At 34.4% G+C, this 25,862-nt stretch overlaps 1 protein-coding gene across 1 annotated transcript in view; it reads left to right on the top strand.

Moving 5' to 3' along the window:
* Nucleotides 1-25,862, top strand: part of LOC136027331 (D-2-hydroxyglutarate dehydrogenase, mitochondrial-like) — a 57,603-nt gene that overhangs the window by 15,224 nt on the left and 16,517 nt on the right. Inside the window, exons 3-5 of the mRNA XM_065704467.1 lie at nucleotides 6,949-7,142; nucleotides 8,248-8,416; nucleotides 14,959-15,088. Of these exons, the coding sequence (XP_065560539.1) occupies nucleotides 6,949-7,142; nucleotides 8,248-8,416; nucleotides 14,959-15,088 (493 nt within the window). The remainder of the gene's footprint in view (nucleotides 1-6,948; nucleotides 7,143-8,247; nucleotides 8,417-14,958; nucleotides 15,089-25,862) is intronic.

Below are 25,862 nucleotides of genomic sequence, written 5' to 3'. Positions count from 1 at the left end.
TCTAAGATACGTGACTGACATAACCGGACCGGATCTGCTCTCTTTGGTGGAGGTGGGGGGGGGTAATTTTGAAAATTGAGGTATTTGTAACTTACGAAAAGGTGACCAGATCTTATTGAAATTTGATATTTAGAAGGATCTTGTGCTTTAAAGCTCTAATTTTAAATTCTGACCAGATCCTGTGACATTGGAGGGAGTTGGAGGGGGAAACCGGGATTCTTGGAAAACGTGAAAATTGGGGTATTTTTATCTTACGAATAGGTGATCGGATCTTAATGAAATTTGATATCTAGAAGGAATTCATGTTTCAGATTTCTTATTTTAAATCCCGACCAGATCTTTAGACATTGGGGGGAGTTGGGCGGGAATCTGGGAAAACACTTGGAGTGGAGGAATCGGGATGAAGCTTGGTGGATAGAATAAGCAGATGTCCTTAATACGTGATTGACGTAACCGTACTTGATTCGCTCTCTTTGGGGGAGTTGGGGGGAGGGGCTCGGTGATTTGGCGAGTTTGGTGTTTCTGGACGTGCTAGGACGATGAAAATTGGTAGGCGTGTCAGGGAGCTGCACAAATTGACTTGATAAAGTTGTTTTCCCAGATTCGACCATCTGGGGGGCTAAAGGGAGAAGAAAAATTAGAAAAAATTAGGTATTTATAACTCACGAGTGGGTGATCGGATCTTAATGAATTTTGATATTTAGAAGGAGATCGTGACTCAGAGTTCTTATTTTAAATCCTAACCGGCATTAAGCCTCTGACTTTCCTATTAAATGAATCTGTTGATTCTTAGAATTTTGTTAGAGCTCATACCATATGATCTCTTGGCTCGTAGCTCTTCTTGCCTCGTCACAAGTGCCATATGAGCTCTTAGCTCTTGTTATGAAATTTAAAGAACATTAGTCCAACTTAAAAATATTGGGTATTACGTCGAAATAAAAGAACTAGCTACTTTAAGGGGCACGTTTTGTAGGTTTTTTTATTTTAATTTAATTTAAAGAACATTAGTCTAACTAAAAAACATTGGGTATTGTGGCAAAATGCATACAGAGCATTTAGTCTATCTAAAATATGCCGGGTATTTGCCAAACTAAAAGAACATTTAACCAGTAGGTTTTTCAGATCTGGAACTCCATTTTCAAGTCTGTCTGTGTGCTACTGAGAAGGTCCTTGTATTACATGTAGCCTTCCTTGAGATCGTCCAAAATTCTTTCCGTGAACAACTGCTGGGATTAATGATGACAGTCTTGCAGCATTAGCAAAATGGGAGCCAAGTTTTTCCGTGAACTCAAGTAGCATGGCTTCCAGGGCTAGGATGAATGTCACAATCCTATAGTAGCTTTCTGGATGCATATTTAAAACTCCTGTTCGGTAGACGGAGCACGAGGATATGCATCACTGGACAACTTTCATGGGAACATCAATTTTTTCTGCAATGCTCTCGACTTCCATACAGAGAGATCAGAACTTAGTTTCTGCGTTGGCTCGCATTTCCTCTAACGTTGCTTTTACACTGCTTATGAGTCCTAAAGCTCTGACAAGATCACTGTCCTTGTGTTGAAGTGACTGCCAACAGTTTCATTACAGCCGAAAACAAATTCAAGCAGGCCAGTCTGAGCAACGCGTCTGATTTCTCAATGCAGGAACGTAATACATATGCTGCCAATCTAGCATCTTCTGCAGAGCAAAAATAATCGACGAGAAGGAATCCAAAACCGACTAATTGCCTCATGCCGTGTACAAATCTTGGGGTTCAAAGACTAATGACTGCCTCAGCTCTAGCATTGTGTGACATCAGATATTTCTTCAGAGGCTTGGCTCGTTTGGCTCTTGGACTGAAATGAGAGATTGTTTCTCGTATGCTATCTTACGCATTCCGTAGAATCGGGAAGGAAACTATGTTCGTCCACAAAAGATTGGTGGCATGACTGAAACAATGAAAATAATCAGCTAGTTGATTTTGACGCTTTATTACACCAGCAGTGCTATTTGCCAGGATTGGTATGCTAGTGGCTTTGTCATAACCTTGACCAACGTACTCTGTCATGTCTAAGCTGGATTAGGTAACTTCATACAGAATTCGCTTGCCGAGGCTTTTGTCATTAATCATGTCTTCATAATTTTGTCTTGTGTTGGTTTCTTTACATTCAGAGAGCCCCGATAAGGTTTGAAAGGTGGCAACTATAGTAACAGGATGTTCTCGGATTACGTAACTCTTTTCCAATTTTTATACATGACGACGCACAACTACCATTCCTGTCTGTCTATGAGTTCCCTTGTATGTCTATCGGTGGATTCGTCAAAAAGGAGACACCATACTCTTGCAGTGTACGCTTTTCTGACTACTTAAGACTTTATAAATTATCTAATCATCCCGATTATTTCATTTCGGATATGCTAACTAGCATATTTTACGTTTCCGGGTGCAGTAATTAGAAGTCCTTGAAGCCGCAAATCCCCCCACTGAACACGATACCGAAGTAGATGACGAAAATTTCCATCATTTTCTGCTGCAACTACTTTAGGGCCTTGGCGATCATGTTTAGCATCGTCCATTGGCCACGAAGGGGGATATTCTGCGCCTCGCAAAGTTTAAATGTCTCCACAATGCTTGAGATGGATTCAGGATTCTGGTGCATTTGTTTTAGTCTTTCACAGTCATAAGCATTCCTGACACCTTGGTTGACTTGCTTTAACGAAGCTAATAGTGCTGCAGCTCTACCTTGGCAATGCATGGCTCCTAGATGAGTGGTTGGTGCGCTGGATTTGGAATCCTTTGTCGGAAGAGAGAGAAAAAAAAATAACTTTCACTAAGAAAAAAATTGATTTTTCCTGACGATAGTTGCTTTTTTTCTTCGAGTATTACTGCGAAATCAAAGTCAGAAAAGGGTGCGACGCCTGTATCAAGCAAGGAGGTAGTACTGCCACTCGGCTGTATCGTTTGCGCCTTCTGCACCATGATTTTTTTTATCGTCCCTTGATCCTCCTACAAACTGATCAGAATGCTGCTCTTCAACAATGCCTGTATCAGAGCTGTCGGAAAAAAAATCAATGTTGACAGTTTGCTATACTTCGCAATGTCAGCAAGCGTCTCTGTAGTTGGATCTGAGTATGGACTAAAGGCAAAGGGCAACGGCAGACTTAAGGCTTCTGAAATGCAAGAAATTTCTTTTTTTTCTTATGGAAGAAAACTCTTAAAAAGAATGCTTGTAAAACTAGGCGACCCCGAAAAATTTTGTTTTTGGTACAGACTCTTTCAACTTCTAGCTCTTTGGTACCTAATAAGTAGAATCTATTTATGCTGAGGGTATGTATATGGAGAGACCATTCATTTGAATGGTTCAAAACGTGTACCACCTTTCGAACAAAACTTCCAGCAACGAAAACTTTTATTTTTTTCGTATGCTGATAACTAAAGATAACTATAATTAGCCAAAAAAGAAAGACTTTCCAACCAATTAGATATTAAATCACTTGAGGAATCCTGATCACAACAAAGAATATTACTAAAAAAGAGGTTCATGTTGACAAAAGAAATATAAATATAAAACAAAATATTAAAAACATGAAAAGAAATAACAAAAGCGGGCGCTCAAAAACCAATTTTTTTGTGTTATTAGGTCAGAAAGGTCGAAAGGGTGCCATGAAGTAGCCCGATACACTGTTGATGCGGTTGATAAAGAAAAAAAAATGCCTAGTCTTCAAGTTCCAAGGGTTACCTTTGCCTTGCTCACCTTCCTGAGATGCTGAAATACTCTTTCAAAAAGGTTGCAGTTGCAAAGGGGCACATGAACAGGAACTTTGCCGGACCGGCATTATTTTTGTTCAGTTCTATATTTGTATAGAAAAATTACGACCAGGGGGGAGGGGAAACAGTCTCTTTAAAGCTAATTACTCTACAGGCATACTCCTGTGCTATCGAGTCTTAATTGAATATCGAAAAGGTGCCGCGAAATTGAACCGATTGGATTTTTGAACGCTCAACACAGTTTAAAAGACTTAATTCTCATGTAGCAACGGGCGTCTTTTGCATTTAAAGGCGATGAAAGCACTTTGCGAAAATAATATAGGCTAAGTTGGTATCATGCGGATTCGCGGACAAAATGGAATTTGTGGAGACGAATCAGTAGAAAGAACAATTACATCTAACAAACAATCAGTTAAAGAGGGTACCCTGTTTGAAACATTCACTCCAGAAATTGTTTCGATTTATCTTTCTTAGTCCAGAAATGTCCTTTGTTGCCCTTCCACTTTCAGACATGGGTCTTTGTCTCTTATCAATTCTATATTCGTGTCCAATTTTTTTTTTATTATCCATTTTGAACTTGTAATAACTTGCTAAAGTGCAGCCTATAACTCTACCTGTCAATCGAACCGAACCTGGCTGTTTATATTTACATCTCCCTAAGGAGGTCAAGAAAGAAGCTAGGAGTAATCAGAGATTTTTTTTGCCAATGGGATTCATATTCAAATCAATTTTTAGCCTCTCCCTAGGAATGTCAATAAGGAAGCTAGCTAAGTTAATTTCCTTCGTTTTAAGTGTCAACTTCCTTCTTGGCCTTCATCAGAAGCTTTTTTTCGTTGTTAATTATGCAGATATGCTATGAATAATTGACAAGTTTGATTTTAACACTAAAGAAAAAATGACAGAGCGATAGTGCCAGAAAAATCTTGGAAGGAGGATAGTGCCCCAGTGGATCCGCCCCTGCCTGGCCAAGGTGAAATGTTGCTGCAACCTTTATTTGGCTTTACTGACCAAAGTTCTTTCTTTCTTCACCATTGATTATTTTGACTGCCAACCTCTCAAACTTGTAAAATACTAGGTCCCATGAAAATTTTTTTTTCAAGAAAAATAATGACATATTCCTTAAGGACGAAACACAATGTTTATGCTAAAAATAAATCTTAATCTCTATTTCTTTACACCTACCCACTGTTGTTGTTATTTTTATAACACACACTCTATCCATACTAAGATTTTGCTACTTTGCCACAAAACCTAAAACCCAAAATTATCTATGTTGGTATTTCCCAAAGTGCAGTAGGTGAAATATAAGATTGCACTACTTCTTCTCTAATTTCATATATGTTACTAGTGTCTTAATTATAAGTATTTGGCTCTGTCTTTCTGTAAGCTTGCCATAAAAACATTTTAGGCTAGTTATAATCTCTAAAATATGTCATTATTTTGCATTATTGTTTATAACTGTTGTGTATCCACATGGATGAAGCCGAATTCTTGTATCCTCAAGTATATTGACAACCAATAAACAGCTGTACAATTAGAACAATCTCTCCCATTGAAAATGTAAATGCTATGCAGTTTTTGATTATAAGCCAGTTTTCACAATGCTGACTAAAAAAAAGTTCTTATCCTCAAATGCATATAACAAACCAATAATAGACATTTAGCAGAAGAATCACAGCCTGGGCATGAAAATACTTGTTAATTCTTTATTACAAGTCACTCTTAGGGATAGAAGAAAAATCTTCAAACCATGATATGTTGAAACTAATTACTGTCTGGAACTTTAACGTTGATGGTTCATAACTTCTTGGAGAAATGCCTTTATTTGATTGTACCCACCTAAAAAATTTAATGTGAAACTGAGCATTTCTGTGTGGAATGTAGGCAAGGCTCAGAAATAGTGCGCGCCTCTAAAAATCTGTTTCATGTGTTCCCTTGGTTAAAGTACTTGCCCTGTAAGGTCCAAGTCATCTGACCACTTTGGTGCAAAGACCTGGGAAAGGCTGTATGCCTCTGAGTTATACTAATTAGGTCTGATTGCACCAATGTACCTGCTGAATAAGTTTTAAGCCAATATCAATGGAAATATTGCCTTTCTTTTTACTGACAATTTAGCAACAGGAGGGTCTGGATGGTCTTATGGCTCACTTTGTTCATCCAATACTATAGATGAAAAATCACTGTGTAGTTTATTAGTTATTGATTTTAGTTTATTGGTTTAAATTATTAGTTTAATATTGACATAGCGATAGAACTTTTTTCTGTCTGATTCGAAAAATTGTCTTTTTTCTTACTTAATTCTGACACTTTCTTTAGCCTATTTATTCAGTAGCAAACGGTGCGATTGATTGTTGCAGAGCTTTATTATATTTGGGCGTTACCATCGCTCGGTTCGGCTTTTGTGTCGGCTTTTTTTGGTTCACGGTTCAGTGTGGATATAAAGGGGAGAATTTACGCAAGAAGAAACATTTTAATAATTGTATAATAACCAAAATAAAAATCATAGCAAATCCAAGTTTTCGTGAATGAGTAGACCTAAGAGGAAGCCAGGGGGGCAATAAAACAGTTTTCATTTTGATGTCCTTGGTATTTTAAAGAAAATCCAAAACCATCCTTTTGACCCCAGGCATGGACCATATGCAGTTTTCTTAACATCATGCGATATTCATTGACCAGTTCCGAGCCCCGCTTCTTCTGTAAAATCCGCAGAAATTAAACGCTGTCTTGCAGTAAGCCAAAATTAGCTGCATAAAAAACAACGAAAAACAAAAACGGGATAAATTGAAAGTGTTGTGCTTGCAATATAATCATGTAAACGTTTATAGGTAAGGGTGAAAGGAGAATCGGTGGCTTGGCCATCCTCTCACTCACTTTTTTTGCCTTTTCAATCCGTATATATATATATATATATATATATATATATATATATATATATATATATATATATATATATATATATATATATATATATATATAAATATATATATATATATATATATATATATATATATATATATATATATATATATATATATATATATATATATATATATATATATATATATATATATGTATATATATATATATATATATATATATATATATATATATATATATATATATATATATATATATATATATATATATATATATTTCTCTCTCCTAAATCTGTTTCCTTCTATTTTTTCATGTTTATCCAGGTATCTTGTCTTGTGAAAGTGGATGTATCTTGGAAGCTCTAGATAACAAAGCAGCTGAGTATGACCTAATGATGCCGTTAGACCTTGGCGCAAAAGGGAGTTGCCATATTGGTGGAAACGTGGCAACGAATGCTGGAGGAATCCGTTTGCTTAGGTACGGAAATCTCCATGGCAGTATTCTTGGTCTTGAAGCTGTGAGTTTTTTTCTTGATTGCTTATGCTTTTATTCTCACTAGGTGAAAAGACATATAGCTAGCTGAACAAAATAAGTGTTTTTCATGCAATGCAGTCCCATTGCATGCAATCCATTTTTTTTTGCGATAGAAGGATTTTCTTTTAGCCTAATATTTGCAGTGTCATCAATAACTTGCTGATATGCCACCATTCTTGGTAGTGAAAATCCCCCAAAGGAGTTGGGGATAATGCTTTTGCTTTTTTGGGGATAACTTCTGCTGAGAGGCCATTCCATATTGCAGCTGCTCGTCCGTCAGAGGTTTTAGATAATCATTCCTGACTAGAAAATTCCCAGCAAAGGTAGTCAAGATCAGGAAGACTGCAGAGACTTAACCTACTCGTCGCAGCTGTCGTTGACAGGTTCACATTCCTTAGTTTTCAAAAAAGAATTCTACAAAGCGGGGGAACTTGCATAACAAAGTTGGGGGAAATTGTTATAACACTTTGAAGTAAAAAATAAAAAGGTTTTCAAAATTTTGTGTATTGTGATGGAGCTCCTGACTGAAAATGCGACCCTTCTTACGTTTTAGGGCTAAAATTTCAGCCATCTCTGAAGTAATAGTATCAATGTCGTGGTAGCTGACATAAAGAGCAAAATACAACTAATTCTTATTTATTTTATTGATATACTGTTAAAAGAAATAAAAACAAATCTGCTGTTTAAAACAGTAAATTCTTCAAAAAAGTGTTTTTTTTTACTGTTTGCTCCAGATATTTCCAGTTTTTCCTTTGATTCGAAAGAATCGGTATTCATATTCATTCCTTTTACTGAGGACAAAGATAGCACACAATTCTTGTAGTTGTTTTATTTTGGGTATTTATTCATGTCTAATTTTTTTCTTTTCTAAATTAAAACATAAGCTAGTTTTCTATAGTTCCTAGGTTTTCTGACACGGTTTGCTATCAATTAATCTGAAGGGTTAGATACCACTTCTTAGACAATGGTCATGTAGAACGCAATGCGCTTTGTACCCCCTCACCCCACATCTGTTGTCAATCAAGGAGACTGACTTTAGTTCATGGAAAAAAAATTATAACACGCATAAAGTATATTATTTCTCTAAGGTTCTTGCCAACGGAGAGAGGTTAGATATGATGACGACTAACAAGAAAGATAATACTGGCTATGACTTAAAACATCTCTTTGTTGGATCGGAGGGAACCCTTGGTATTATAACTAAAGTGGCAGTTCAATGCGCCCAAAGACCAAATTCTTTTCATGTTGCTTTTCTAGGTAAGCTTTTCTTCCCTTTTTTATTGATAAATTAATATTAACCCATTTTAAAAGAAAAAAAAACACAATACTAGTGAAAATGATTTGATATTTGAAAACAATTTATTTTCGGTAGCTGTGGCTCCATAATATCTCTTCATATCTTTTTTTCTCTCTCTCTCTAGCCCCCCCCCCTATATATATATATATATATATATATATATATATATATATATATATATATATATATATATATATATATATACATATATATATATATATATATATATATATATATATATATATATACATATATATATATATATATATATATATATATATATATATATATATATATATATATATATATATATATATATATATATATATATATATATATATATATAATATATATGTGTATATACCCTCTCTGTCTCTCCCCCTCTATTTCTTTCTTTCTCTCCTTTTTCTAAATATGGTAAAATAACAGTTTTAGTAAATCAGAATAATGTGTCTGATATTACAAGCTGTGTCTCATGTCCTTCTGAGTGTTAAGATAACGCCAGCAAAAAAAGGAGAAAGAAACGAGGATTTCCTGTTAAAAAAAACCTTAGTTTTAAATAAATAATAAGCAAAAAAAAATTAAGACCTTAAAAGAGACATCTTTTACTCTTAATAGATGTAGCTAGGTTTTGGTACTCAATTGCCGTGGTTCAACACTGGTAACCTTAGTTACTATTTTGGGTGATATGGGTGCTTACTTCTTGTAATACGGCAAAAGTATTCCAATGAATGAAAATGATGACCAACAAATCTACGGTTCTAATCTCAAAGAGATGAAAATTGGCCACCCAGACTTGTGACATGTTCAAAATTGGACCCTTCGTAAACTATTTTTTCAATATTAAATATCAAAATAACCAAAAAGGAAGAACAGTGAAGTCTAATTTCACAATGAATTAAGTACAAGGAGTTCTATCTATAGACCATGGAAACTAAATTATGATTGAAAAATAACTCCCTGTTTCTAAAGTTCTGTAATATCTAACCTATATTTTTTCAAACAAAAAATGATTGTCAAAGAACGCGCGTAACATGAGGTTTCAAACAGTTCGTGGTAACGAACTGTAGTAAGGAGCGATCCGGCTCAATAGTAACCAAAACTCTAAAAAATTGAATTTTGATATAAATAGCTACATCAAAAGAATCGCATTTTAATGCTGATTTTAAATATATAAGTTTCATCAAGTTTGGTCTCAGCCATCAAAAGTTACGAGCCTAAGAAAATTTGCATTATTTAGGAAAATAGGGGGAAACACCCCCTAAAAGATCGTAGGATCTTAACGAAAATGACACCATCAGATTCAGCGTATCAGAGAACCCTACTGTAGAAGTTTCAAGCTCCTATCTACAAAAATGTGGAATTTTGCATTTTTTGCCAGAAGACAAATCACGGGTGCGTGTTTATTTTTTATTTTATTTTTTTTTTTTTCTCCAGGGGTCATCTTATCGACCAAGTGGTCCTAGAATGTCGCAAGAGGGCTCATTCTAACGGAAATGAAAAGTTCTAGTGCCCTTTTTAAGTGACCAAAAAAATTGGAGGGCATCTAGGCCACCTCCCACGCTCATTTTTTTCCCAAAGTCAACGGATCAAAATTTTGAGATAGCCATTTTGTTTGGCATAATCGAAAATCTTAATAAATATGTTTTTGGGGATGACTTACTCCCCCACATTCTCTGGGGGAGGGGTTGCAAGTTACAAACTTCAACCAGTGTTTACATATAATAATGGTTATTGGGAAGTGTACAGACGTTTTCAGGGGGATTTTTTTGGTTTTGGGGGTAGGGTTGAGGGAGGGGGCTATGTGGGAGGATCTTTCCTTGGAGAAATATGCCATGGGGGGAAAAAATTCAATGAAAAGGGCGCAGGATTTTCTAGCATTACTATAAAAAAAAAACAATGAAAAAATAAACATGAAAACGTTTTTTCAAATGAAAGTAAGGAATAGCATTGAAATTTAAAACAAACAGAGATTATTACGCATATGAAGGGTTCTAAAAATACTTTAGCATAAAGAGCGAGGTATTTAGGAGGAGATAAATACCTCGCTCTTTATGCTAAAATATTTTTAGTGATTTCAACTATTTATTCTACGGCCTATTTGATTCAGGGGTCATTCTTAAAGAATTGGAACAAAACTTACGATTTAGTGTAAAGAGCGAGGTATTAACGAGGGTACAAACCCCCTCGTACACATAATAAAAATATAAGAATATAAAAGTTTGTTACGTAAGTTAATTCTTAAGTTACGTATATTTTTTACTAATAAAAACGTTCGTTGAATATTAAAAGTTCTAGTAGCCTTTTTAAGTAACCGAAAAATTGGAGGGCAGCTAGGCCTCCTTCCCCACCCCTTATTTCTCAAAATCGTCTGATCAAAACTAAGAGAAAGCCATTTAGCCAAAAAAAAATTTATATACTAATTTCATTTCAATAATTTATGTGCGGAGAGCCAAAATCAAACATGCATTAATTCAAAAACGTTCAGAAATTAAATAAAAAAACTTGTTTTTTTTAACTGAAAGTAAGGAGCGACATTAAAACTTAAAACGAACAGAAATTACTCCGTATATGAAATGGGTTGTCCCCTCCGCAGTCCCACGCTCTTTGCGCTAAAGTTTTTAGTTGTTTTAAAAAGTAGAATTGTGGCAAAGAGTCAAACTTTAGCGTAAAGAGCGAGGGACTGCGGAGGGGACAACCCATTTCATATACGGAGTAATTTCTGTTCGTTTTAAGTTTTAATGTCGCTCCTTACTTTCAGTTAAAAAAACTAGTTTTTTTTATTTAATTTTTTATTTAAAGGTCGATATGTGTAGCAGCATTCGCCTGTGTCTTTTCAAGCCTAACGGCAAATTGCATCGACTGATTTTCTCAGAGAATCTTGTCGGATGGCTGAAGCTACTTTTTGTACTCGTTCTTCAAATTCTTTTTTCTCATTGAGTAAATCTAATCTTTTAATAAACTTGAATAAAAACTCGCATGGTTATGAATCGAAGCTTCTAGCTGGTCATTTTATTTTTGTTCATTTTATGTTTGTTCAGCCATTCACAAAAAATCAAGAAAATGTAAAATCATGTATAAAAATCAACTGTTGATACCCTCCCAGCTATTGATGGATGTCCTAGTTTCATCTGTCAGCATAGTGAGATACCTTTAACCATTCATATTATCAGGAATTATTACCCCCTTCCCCCTCCCTCACGTACACATGCAAATACACAATCCTATAGGAAGTCACTACAAACCTGTTACTTTGAGTTGCTGCAGAAAACTCTCAAAGACAAAACGAAGATGTAAACCTGTCCAATATTGGTAGTTTTGATGGCTTCCAAACCCGTGATATGAGATGCTGCTTAATTAATCGAAAGAAAACTTATTAAAAGATCTGACAAGCCATCATGATATCCACCACCTCAATATTAACCCTGGCTCTTCTTTCAAGACTTTATTGTCGTCACATTCTTTTTTTGCGGGTTTTGATGTTCTTTGTATTAATCTGAGACACTGTTTCTTTGATGGACCTTGATCTTTGAACATGGACAACAGATTTCTAAACTTCGTAACGTCACACCAACTGGGAACGCTCTATTATAGTCGAAGTTCTGGCCATCGATATGATGTTCTTAATTTACGATTAATTGGAAAAGAAAAACGATGATTCGAAAAAATTAGTAAAATTAGTGTTTTATACTTAGGACACTTAGGTTAAATATTTGACAAGAAAGTAACGGCGAATAAAGAAAACATATATAGCTTAAAATAAGCAATTTCTCTCCTATCACACTATAGACGAATATCGAAATACTTTAGGAATAATTTTCGAATTGAATTTCATTAAACATGAAAGATATGTCCAGAACCGAAACTCTGAGTAAGAATTTCGAATCTGGAAAACGAGGTTCTTTTTGTATCCTTTGATCAAACAGTTCGTGGTAGCGAACTGTAGTAAGGAGCGACCCGGCTCAATAGTAAACGAAACTCTAAAAAACGGAATTTTGATACTAAAAGATACTTCAAAAGAATTGAATTTTCATGCTGATTTTAAATATATCAGTTTCATCAAATTTAGTCTTTGTCATCAAAAGTTACGAGACTGAGAAAATTTACCTTATTTTGGAAAATAGGGAGAAATACCCCCTAAAAGTCATAGAATCCTAACGAAAATCACACCATCGCATTCAAGCTCCTATCTACAAAAATGTGGAATTTTTTATTTTTTGCCGGAAGACAGATCACGAGTGCGTGTTTATTTGTTTTTTATTTGTTTTTTTTTCAGGGGTCATCGTCTCGACCAAGTGGTCCTAGAATGTCGCAAGAAGGATCATTCTAACGGAAATGAAAAGTTCTAGTGCCCTTTTTAAGTGCCCCAAAAAATTGGAGGGCACCTAGGCCCCCTCCCACGCTCATTTTTTACCCAAAGTCAACGGATCAAAATTTTGAGATTGCCATTTTGTTCAGCATAGTCAAAAACCATAATAACTATGTCTTTGGGGATGACTTACTCCCCCACAGTCCCCGGGGGAGGGGCTGCAAGTTACATCCTTTGATCATGTTTACATTCAGTAATGGTTATTGGGAAGTGTACAGACGTTTTCTGGGGGATTTTTTTGGTTGGGGGGGGGGGGGGTTTGAGGGGAGGGGGCTACGTTGGAGAATCTTTTATTGGAGGAATATGTCATGGGGGAATAGAAATTCAATGAAAAGGGCTCAGGATTTTCTAGCATTACTATAAAAAAAAAACAATGAAAAAATAAACATGAAAATTTTTAATCAATTGAAAGTAAGGAGTACCATTAAAACTTGAAACTAAAAGAGATTATTACGCGTATGATGGGTTCTTCTCCTCCTAAATACCTCGCTCTTTATGCTAAAGTATCTTTTGTAATTTCAACTATTTATTCTACGGCCTTTCTGATTCAGGGGTCATTCTTAAAGAATTGGGTCAAAACTTAAGCTTTAATGTAAAGAGCGAGGTATTTACGAGGGGAAAACCCCCCTCATTTACATATATAAAAATATAAGAATATAGAAGGTTGTTACGTAAGTTAATTCTTAAGTTACGTATATTTTTTACTAATAAAAACGTTCCTTAAAAATTAAAAGTTCTAGTTCCCTTTTTAAGTAACCTAAAAATTGGAGGTCAACTAGGCCTCCTTCCCCAACCCTTATTTCTCAAAATCGTCTGATCAAAACTAAGAGAAAGCCATTTAGCCAAAAAAAAAAAAAAAAATGGATAGCCAAAATCAAACATGTATTAACTCAAAAACGTTCAGAAATTAAATTTAAAAAAAACTAGTTTTTTTAAATGAAAGTAAGGAGCAACATTAAAACTTAAAACGAACAAAAATTACTCCGTATATGAAAGGGGCTTTTCCTCCCCAACGCCCCGCTCTTTACGCTAAACTTACATACTGTTTTAAAAATAGAGTTAAGAGAAAGTGTCAAACTTTAGCGTAAAGAGCGAGGCATTGAGGAGGAAAAGCCCCTTTCATATACGGAGTAATTTCTGTTCGTTTTAAGTTTTAGTGTTGCTCCTTACTTTCATTTAAAAAACAAGTTTTTTTTATTTAATAAAACTTAAAAGGAGAAATTTTTGTTGTTATTTTTTTTTTGTAAAACCAAGTCTGATCTTGGAATAAAAGAGAAATGTATATAAAGAATCAACCTAGTGTAGAGACATTTTTTTTCTAGAATACAATTATTTTTTTTACTCCACATGTATCTCATACCAGTTTCAAGATTAATCATTCATAGAAGACGCACACACACTTATGGGCAATTACGTTTGAAATAAAAATAAACGAAGTTCCGAAAATAATTTTCAAGGTACAATAGAGCTTATTAATTAGCATGATGGTATTTGACATTATATGATAAGATTCTTTGTTCGTTAGACGAAAAGAAAAATATTGGTCAGAAACTTGATATTTGTCCGGCTAAAATTGCAATATGAAGCTAAATTTGCACCAATAAGCCTTGAAATACTTACAACAATAAATTGAGCTAATTTGACTTATTAAAAAGAACTCTACTTGATAACTCTGTTGTTACTATAAAAATACATTGACAATTTTTAATCTGTATAAAAATAATTTAATTGTTTTGTGTTATTAAGCACAATGACGAAAAAAAAATGCTACAGTCTTCAATAAATATTTTGGAACAGAATGGGAATATTCTAGTAATTGGAATCTTTTTGGAGCTCCGAACTTGTCTAAAACTAATTGCACAACAAGTAATATGAAGAGTGCTCGAAGTCTTAGGATTTCGCATATGTTTTTTTTTTAATTTTTCAAAGATTTATTGTATCCCAATTACCGATGATATTCTGCCAGTATAAACAATTAGTCTAACGCATGCCCTCTGCTTTGGGATATCACTTATGTGGCGATTGTTCTTGGCCATTAGATTATGTTTTTTTTTTCTAGTCAATTATGTTTTCGACTCGAAGATTTTCTTAAATAGCCCAAAATTTTAATCTCACTTTTCTCATTAATCTTAGGGCTTGAATCCTTTGAAAATGTGCTGAAGACAGTACAGTCTGCCAAACAAAGCCTCAACGAAATTCTTTCTTCTTGTGAATTTATGGACGACGAGTCAATGGAATGTGTAACCAAAAATCTTGGACTGAGGTGAGAATTTTATACTTTTTGCTTTTATACTATTACAATTTTTTAAAGCAGTTTACCCTTTTATTACCTAGAGAGACTTTTTGCTTTAAGCTATAGCCTACTTTGTTTAAAGGTATAAAATATAAAATTAGAGAAACTCCATTTTGGATAAATTTTTCTATATTTTAATCAATCAATCAAACTATAAAATCAATTGCATTTTGTACACATCTGGAAATCGGATTATGATTGTCTATATCTCAAAATTCAAATACAAGTTCTCTGGAAAATTTTCACAAAAAGACTTCCTCGATATTTATTGGTTCCTGCTTGATAGCTTAGATAAGCATTGCCATGTAAAAACCTAGCTCTTTGCTTAAAAAAAACAACAAAAATAACAAATATTTGATCCTCTAGGCCACAATATTCTTTTTAATAAGATGAAAAATATAGGCATGTGAGAGCGTGGGGGGGGGGGCTATAAACACTAAGATCATATCCTTGTGGTCGTCTGATCGTGGTTGATGTTGTTGACCATTTGTCAAGTCTGAATGACCTTGAAGATATTTGTGTCCCAGGAGGCTCTAGATTAGGTTTGATTTTATTATTTATGTCAATAATCTTCCACGATGAGGCAGGGGGAGTAGTGAGGTGGTTCCATGTCTAAGGGCTTCCACCCCCTTCGAATCCTGGTTCGGACAGTGAAAAAACTTCTTCATGATGTAACTGTTATTAATTTTCTTCAAGATACAGCTACTTGTTACGCCATTGGGGTTATTTCTTTGGTTGTTTCATAATAGGGGTTTGTTTACTTATGCAAATGATTTATTTGGATGGTACGTAATAGGAGTTGTTAGAGTTCAGAGGCTCGCCAAAGCAAGATGCAAACGTAGACATTGCAACATAGTTTCTTTGATTGTTTAAAAAACCTGCGAAGGCAAGGAAAAAATCTTCAGGGGCCCTGCCAAATCATGTTTTCTTTGGTTTTTACGTAATAGCGAATGTTTTTTCCACAACATTTCAAGACGTTTTCTAGACATTTTTCTTCAAGACGTTTCAAGACATTTCAAAACGTCTTTAAAACATTTGTCTTCAAGACTTTTTTAAGGCATTTTTCTTCAAGAGGTTATTTAGAAACTTTTCTTCAAGATATTTCAAGACGTTTTTTAAGACGTTTTTCTACAAGAAGTTTTTCAAGATGTTTCCAGACTTTTTTAAAGACTTTTCCATCAAGGCGTTTTTCACAAGACATTTTATCAAGACGTTTTTCTTCATGATTTCTTTGGTTCTTACGCAATAGGGAATGTTTATCTATGTTAAGGATGACGCATTCTCGTGTTACTTGTTTCTTCAGGGCCCTCGTGGGGAATCACTGCTTATAACTAAGGAGGACACATACATGGGGGGTTACGTAATGACGATGTACACGTGGGTGTGACGTAATACTTAAAGATATTTTTTCTTCAGGATTTCATTTTTCTTTCATTTCATTTTCTTCTGGATTTTTCCTCAGGGAACCTTTATATTCCAAGGATTTGTCCCATTTAGGAATTGAAAGAGATTTCCCCTCAACAGAATGGTGCGCCTTACAGTTGGACCAAGAAGGCCTTCCTAATATTTTGATTGAAGGAATACTATCTAATAGAAGCGTTTCGAAAAATCTATGGATCGCGTGTATCCTATGTCTATAATAATTGACATGTGGGGGAGAAAATCGATTACTGGAAATTGGTTTACACTTGATGTGCACCTGCTTGTTAAGTAATATTTCAGAGGGTTTTACCAAATGATGTTTAGGATTGTTCTTAGCACATTTTTTTTTTGTAAGTCTTTAACTCTATTGGAACTTGAATTCGCTATCAGAGGTGAAATAAAGGCAAAAATTATGACTAGAATATGGTACACTTTCATATACGATAAAAAGGCTATCTTTTCCTCTTCACTACACAGGATTTTACACATGTGTTAGAGGCAATCTTGAACGAGCATACCTATGTACGTACGGTTCAAGATGTTGATATTGCACTAGTAAAATATATTGAAGTTTTATCCTGGAACAAGAAATCTAAAGAATGGAGGCCTAGCCTTTTTGTCTATACAAGTTTTATTAATAAAACAAATTTACAAGCGTTATTAAAGCACCTTATTCCTAGGACACTAAAATCAATGTTATACGGTTAGGAGGGAGATGTTTTCAACTAGAAAGTCATTTTATCTAGAATTACTAACATGAATTTTGAAAAATTCCCCATAAATATATCCACAACATCAAAAATTTAGTACTTCATGAAAACCATTACTTTTGACCTATAAATCTAGCCGTGTTCAGAGGAGGGTGCGACATATTAGAGGTAAATTCAAGGGGGCACAGAGAATGTGACTTAATTCTCTAATTTTCCCAATTCTCTAAGTTCTAATTTCTAATTTTCCCATTCTCTAATTCTCTAATTTTCCCATTCTCTGAGTTCCCAGCCTGTGACACTCAATAGGTGACACACGGCACCATCTGGCAAGCATTATCACACGTATGGTGTTTTTCCGGCATTTTAATGCATAGATATATGTTTAAATAAATATCTGGTAAGCATCTTTTAAGTATCGTAAATATCTGTTAAATTTCACGAGCAAAATCGTTTTCATGAGGAGAAAAATCAACGTTAAAGTTTCACGAAGAGAAAAATCAACCTACAACAAGTTTTACGAATAAATAATCAACATATAACAAGTTTTACGAACAAAAAAAAATCAACATACAGTCAGTTTCACGAAGAGAAAAAAAATTAACGTACAAGTTTTACAAAGAAAAAAAAATCAACATGCAATAAGTTTCACAAAGAAAAACCAACATAGCATAAGTTTCATGAAGATTAAATAAAGAAAACAAGTTTCATAATGAAAAATAAAATACAACGAGATTTGCGAAGAAAACAAAATTAACATACAACAAGTTTCACGAAGATAATACAAATGTAATAAATATATATAACAAAATGTAAGTCACCATAATACAAATATAACAAAACATAATAGATAATACAAAATATAATATAAATAGATTATATATACTAATGTAAAGCATATAACATAATACAAAATAAAATACATACATATATAATACAAAATATAAGTCATCAGAAGTTTCACAAAGAAAAAATACACATGCAACATATTTCACGAAGAAAAAATCAACATACATCAAGCTTCGTGAAAAGAAAAAATCAACATACAGCAAATTTTATGAACAAAAAATCAGCGCGCACTTAGTTCCTCGAACAAAACTAGTTTCACGAGGAGAAAAATCAACTTACAAGTTTCACGAAGTGAAAAATCTACATCCAAGAAGATTCATTAAGAAGAAATAAAAATAAGTTTCTCGAAGACATACATACATTACGTTTCTTGAAGAAATAACCCACGTGCAACAGGTTTCACGACTCAAAAATTTGACATGCGGCATGCTTCTCGAAGAAAAAATAAATGTACAACGAGTTTCATGGAAGAAAAAATTAAGATACGTTACTTTTCACATTATGCTTCACGAGCAAACACTCAGCATGCAAGAAGTTTCAAGAGCAAAAAAACAACATACAAGATGTTTTACGACGCAAAATTTGAACTAAATCACGTTTCATGAAGAAAAAAGGCAACATACAATTCATGAGCAAAAAATCAACATACAGCCAGTTTCACGAAAAAAGAAAGTCAACATGCAACAGGTTTCACGAAGAAAAATTAACATGCAATAATTTTCATAAAGATAAAACCAACATACAACAAGTTTCACGAAGAAAACAAAATTAACATACAACAAGATTCACAATCAAAATCAACATGCAACAATTTTCATGAAAAAAATCAATACACAACAAGTGTCATGAAGAAGAACTGAAAAATACACAAGGTTTTTTGAATAATAAAATTAACATACAATAAGTTTCTCGAAGAAAAAACAACACATATTATCTTTCACGAACAATGAATCAGCATACAACAAGTATCACGAAAAAAAAACCAACATGCAACATGTTTCACGAAGAAAAATATTCGGATAAATTAAATCTTACGAAAGAAAAAATCAACGCACAACACTTTTCTCGAAGAAAACTAAAAGTACAACAAGTTTCATTGGAAAAAATAAAAATACAACGGGTTTCACGAAGAAATAATCAACATACATCAAGTTCCATGAACAAAAATTCAACATAGAACCAGTTTCATGAAGAGAAAAAAATTAACGTACAAGTGTCGCGAACAAAAAACATCAACCAACAGGGATCATTTTTCACGAAGAAGAAAAAAAAATCAAGATACATTAAGTTTCACGAAGAAAGTATCAACATACAACCAGTTTCACGAACAAAAAACCAACATACAACCAGTTTCACGAAGTGAAGAATCAACTTCAACTAGTTTCATTATATGTCTGTAAATGCTGTAGGTGAAGAAAAAAATCAACTTAATATGTCTGTTAATGCTGTAGGTGTGATAATGCAGGCCAAAGGGTGTCATACGCCAGCCATTGTGTGCCATGCTGGTGTCGATTTCTAGGAGTCATCAGAAGAATCACGATTGGGAATTTTCTTTTAAGTTGAAATGATCGTTTCTAGTCTAAACGGTAATTTTTGTAGGAAAATGTGTGGAAAGGCCTTAGGTGTAATAATGCACGCCAGACGGTCCCTGATTCTAGCCATTAAGTACAACGCTGGCGTCAATTGCTAGGAGTCGTCAGAAGAAACGCTATTAGGAATTTTGTTTTAAGTTTAAATGTTTGATTCAAGTGTAAATGTTTTTCTTGTAGGAAATGTCTGAAAATGCTTTAGGTGGGATAATTCATGCCAGAGGCTGCCCTATGTCAGCTATTGAGCCTCACAGACTGAGAATCCCCATGGAACATTGCAATTTAACAATGAAACGGCAAGTTTCCGCTGTTCAAATAAACACAATGGTCACTATTAGTTTATAAAGTTGTTTTTGTCGGAAAGAGGTTGAAAAACCCTTAGGTGCGATAATATGCGCCAGAAGGTCTCATCGGGCTGGTATATTGTGTCATGCTGGCTTCAATTGCCAGTAGTCATCAGAAGAAATGCTATTGCGGATTTTTTATTAAGTTTAAACGATCGATTCCAGTGTAAGCGGATGTTTTTGCAGGAAAATGTCCCAAAATGCTTTAATGCTTTCCAAAGGGTGCCATGTGTCAGCCATTGAGTTTCAAATGTTGGGAATTGCCGTGGAACATTGCAGTCTAACAATAAAATGCCAAGTTTCTGCTGTTCGAGTAAATGTAATTGTCATTTTAGTTTATGTAGTTATTTTTTGGGGAAAAGGTTGAAAAAACCTTAGTTGTGATAATGTCCGCCAGAGGGTGTCATCGGGCTGGTATATTGTGCCACACTGGCCTCAATTGTCAGGAGTCATCAGTAGAAACGCTTTAGGGGATTTTTCATTAAGTTTAAACGATTGACTATAATATGAACGAATATTTTTGCAGAAAATGCCCGAAATATACCATATGTGATAATTGCCTTGGAACGTCTCAATCTAACAATAAAATGGCGATTTTTCCCTGTTGAAGTAATATAATAAAAGGTTGAAAAACCCTAAGGTGTTATAATGTACCTTAGAGAGTGTCATCCGGCTGGTACATTGTGCCACGCTGGCCTCAATTGCCAGGAGTCATCAGAAGAAACGCTATTGGGTATTTTTTTTATTAAGTTTAAAAGATTGATTCTAGCGTAAACTGACATTTTGGCAGGAAATCCCCCGAAAATGCCATATGTGTAATAATGCTTGCTAGAGGGTGCCGTGTGTCAACCATTGAGTGTTATAGGCCGGGAATTGGCATGGAACATCGCAATCTAACAATGAAATGGCATGTTTCACCTGTTCAAATAAGAACAATGGTCTTTTTTAGTTTATAAAGTAGTTTTTGCGGGAAAAAGATTGAAAAACGATTATGTGTGTTAATATGCGCCAGAGGGCTTCACCGGGCTGGTAAATTGTGCCACGCTGGCCTCAGTTGCCAGTAGTCATCAGAGGAAAACGCAATTGGGGATTTTTCATCAACTTTAAACGATCTATTCTAGTGTAAACGTATTTGTTGCAGGAAAATGCCCGAAAAACACCGTATGTATGATAATGCTTGCCAGATGGTGCCGTTTTTCAGCCATTAAGTGTCAGGCTAGGAATTGCCAGAAATAATACTTAGAAAAAAAATCAACAAAATATAGAATTAAGTCACAGTCTTATGCCCCCTTGAATTTACGTCATTTACGTCTAATAAGTCCCCCCTTCCTCTAAATAGATATAAATTTATTGGTTAAAAGTATTTTTTTTTCATGCAATATTATGTTTTTGATGTTGAGGATATGCTTATGGTGAATTTCTGAAAATATCTCCTGTTGAAAATGTCCTGTTGAAAATATCTCCCTCCTGCCTGTATAATATTGATTTCAGTGTCCTAAGAATACAGTGTTTCAATAATGCTTGTAAATTAGTTTTCATTGATAAAACTTGCATGTACAAAAAAACCTCCATCCCTAAGATTTCTAGTTCCAGGATTATAACTTCTATGTATTTCACTAATGCAATTTAAGCATCTTATAGTCTATGTAAATATGTATTCTCGTTCGAAATTGTCCCTAATATAAGTGTAAAACTATGGGTTATTAAGAGGAAAAAATATACTTTTGGTCGTATATGAAGGTGTACCATACTCTAGCAATAATAATACTCTTGCTTTTATTTCACCTCTGGTGGCACATTTAAGTTTCAATAGAGTAAAAGACTCTATTACATAAAAAAAATGTGTCAAGAACAATCCTGAATATTATCTGATAATACCCTCTTAAGTATTACTTGACGAACAGGTGCACATCAAATGTAACCAATTTCCAGCAATTGATTTTCTCCCCCGCATGTCAATTATTGCAGACAGGAGACAAGCGATCCATAGATTTTTCGATTCTATTAGAAAATATTTCCCAAATCAAAATAATAGGAAGGCTTTCTTGGTCCAGCTGCCTTGGGCACATTATGTCGAGGGAAAAGCTCTTTCGATTCCTAAAGGGGACAAGAATCTTTGAAATATAAAGGTTCTCCGAGGAAAAAATCTTGAAGAACATGAACTCTTGAAAAAAGCCTAGAAAGAATCAAAACTTGAAATAAAAATAAAATCCCGAAGAAAGAAATGTGAAGTATTACGTAACACCCATTTTTGTATCGTCATTACGTAACACCTCATGTGTGAGTCCTACTTAGTTATAAACGGGATTCCCCACGGGACCCTGATGAAACAAGTCACACGAGAATGTGTCATCCTTAACGTAAACATTCCCTACTATGTAAGAACCAAAGAATCTTGAATAAAAATGTCTTGAGAAAAATGTCTTAAGAAATGTCTTGAAAAAAAGTGTCTTGAAAAAATGTCTTGCAATGTCTTGAAACGTTTTGGAAAACGTCATGAAGAAAAATGTCTTAAAAAACGTCTTGAAAAACGTCTTGAAGAACAATGTCTTAAAAGCATCTTAAAAACGTCTTGAAGTTTCTTGAAACGTCTTGGCAATCGTCCTGAGGAAAAATGTCTTAAAAACGTCTTGAAATGTTTTGAAGAGAATACATAAAAACCGAACAAAACATGATTTGGCAGGACCCTGATGGTCTTTTCCTTGCCCTCGTGGGTTTCTAACAATCAAAGAAACTGTGGTGTAATATCTACGTTCGCATTGCATTCAATCTACGTTGCACGTTTGATTTGACGGGGCTCTGAATTTTAACAAGACCTATTTTGTAACATCCAAAGAAATCATTTCCATAATTAAGCAACCCTCAGTAATGTAACAATCAAACAAATCTCCACGTAAACAAATCACTATTACGTAACAAGCGCCTGCATCTTGAAGAAAATTAATAACACCACAAGTTTTTTAAAAAAATTGTCCGGGCTGGGATTCGAAGGGGGTTGGCATTCCTTAAACCGGGAACCTCCTCATTACTAGGGTGAATAACGGCCTGAGATTCTGTTTGCATATGACACAGCTTTCTGTCAAAGTGAAGAACCCATCTGCGGTGATTCAACTGTTGATTCAAACTACTAGTATAGCTAACCAATTGTCTCTCTCTCCAATTGTTTTATACCAAAATTCTACTAAAACGATGCCAAAAAGTGACGCTCAAAACTGTTGTGCTAGCCTTAAGTTTGTGGGCATAAGTTCTATAGGGTAGAATCACGCCGCTATTTGGGGGGTTTTCTTCGACCCTTTTCTGTCATTTCGACTTCACATTGATAATATTTAAGAGTAAGACTTAAAAATGATATTAAATATTAGATCTGTGTATTTCTTAATACACATTGTTCCGTTTTAGCTTTAAAAATAATTTGTCACTTTTTAGTTGCATCTTATTGCAATTATTGTACAATCTTTTTTCTAAATACTTTTCGAACAGATTTAAAACCACTGTAGATAGTTCAATATGTAGCAGAGAGGGTACTTGGAATTTTTTACGTCTATCATTATAACGACCAATATTGAATATTGCAATAAAGATTGCCAAATTGGATTTTGGTCTAGTTTTTTGGTTTTATTTTTTTATTTTTATCCACAATATAAACATAAATAAAAATGACACTACTAATAAATTATTGCAGCAAAAAGACAATCCTAAGGACTTGGGCTGCAAATTCCTGTTATGATTTATATCTTGTAAATAAATATCCAAACATAACAACTCATGATTATCCACCTAGCCTATCTTATATACAAAAAATAACAACACATACACATGAACACTATACAACAAAATATTCATTTTTCCGGTTTCAGCCCCCACCCCACCCTTAAAAACTGCGAAAAAAACATCAAAAACCTCCCGCCCTTCAAAATATATTAATTAAATAAAATGGTTTCAATTTATTTTTAAAACCGTATAAAGTGACAGACTCCCTGATACTAGCCGGTAGATTATTCCAAACAGAAGGCCCCAGATTATGAACCATATATGATGATCCGACATTTCTTTTTTCATGGCTTAAAAATTGTGAATTTCTTGTATCACAATTATGGTGCTCCTGGTTCATGGAAAAATAATCATGAAAATACTCAGGGCAAATATGTTTCATGCTCTGGAACACAAAAATTGATGCCTGGTATTCACGAATCTGACCAATATTTAAAACGTTACACCGGGAAAAGCTAGCAATAGTTTTGGATTCGACCTGCTCTTTTATGTCCGCAATTAATCGAATGTTTTTATTTTGCAAAATCTGGATCCTTTTATAATTAGAAAAAAAACTGCTGGCCCAATGAACCCAACCGTAATCTATATAAGGATGAAGAATGGAAAAATAAATGATTTTTAAAATCTTGAATGGAAGTGTTTTTTTTACTCATCTCAGAACTCCTAGACCTGTAGCAATTTTCGCACCAATAACACTACAATGCTTTTTTCCAACTAATATTATTATCTAAATAAAACCCCAAATACCCAATTTCAAAAACTTGTTTAATGGGTAAATGTCCAAAAAATGTGCTATTATTGTCATTAAGTAACCTATCTGTTCTACTAAAAATAATGTAATTTGTTTCAGATGCGTTAACTGCCAGGGAACTATCAACTGTAAAACTGCGTAAACGTTCAAGCGCTAAGTTAGCCTTAAATATAACCTCCACCAAACAACTACCAATTACTGTTATTGCAGTATCGTCCGCGAAAGAGGTCAGCGCGCCTCCTCTCCAACATGTAAAGCCAGCGAATTAACGTAAATAAGATAAAGTAGAGGTCCAAGCACGGAACCTTGAGGCACTCCACACTTATCACTGAACTCTCTGCTTAATATATCAAAGCAACTTTTATAGTACGGCCGTGCAAGTACGATGAAAACCGCTTTACACAAGTACTACCTAACCCAAGTCTGCTTAGTCTACTCAGAAGAGTATTAAATTCAATAGTGTCAAAAGCCTTATGGAAATCTACAAAACAGTTAAAGAAGCCAGAATATTTTCAAGAGCATTATCACCAAGACTTAAAAGAAGGTGTATGCATAACTTGTGGAATGTTTACTTCTGAAACCGAACTGGTCATCATACAATATTTTGTTCGGATCCAAAAAATTATGCAATCGCTTATAAATAACTTTTTCATAAATTTTACTAAATAAAGGTAAAATCGAAATCGGTCGCTAGTTACAGGAGTCCGAGGGGTCTCCACCTTTATGTAAAGGTATGACTTTTGACCATTTTAGTTCCGACGGGAAATGACTTTTAACAATTGACAAATTAAATACACCGACACAAATTTAAAAGCCTTTAGGCTCAATCCATTTACACCAGAAGAATTTGATTTAAGACCAAAAACAATTTTTTCAACTTCTCAATAGCACATGGTACAAATTCAAACCCATCCTGCGTGCTTAAAGGATGTGTGTTAAGATTGTCGGCACCACCACCTTTAGACACTTCATTCTGTGTAACACTACCAATCTTCGAAAGATAACCGCCCATGGAATTTGCTATTTCCAATTTTTCATCAAGTTCTATTACTAATTTTTAATTTGGTTGTACTCGTATCTTTTTTTCACATCGTATCACTTCACGGACAATTCCCCAAGTATCTTTTATATTACCTTCCTTACTCTTTAAATATGTCGTTTAAACGGTTTAAATAACACTTTTTTTTTGCATTTCTTCTTGATTTATTTACATAATTTCTCAACTCTTTAAACTCATTTAAAGTCACCTCTGATGGCTTATCAAGATATTGACAATACAATTCATTTCTTTGGCCAATTAAACTCAAAATT

The sequence above is a fragment of the Artemia franciscana genome, chromosome 5 (genome assembly GCF_032884065.1).
Source record: "Artemia franciscana chromosome 5, ASM3288406v1, whole genome shotgun sequence".
NCBI classification, from domain to species: Eukaryota; Metazoa; Arthropoda; class Branchiopoda; order Anostraca; family Artemiidae; genus Artemia; species Artemia franciscana.
This window is presented reverse-complemented; position numbering and strand designations above follow the sequence as displayed.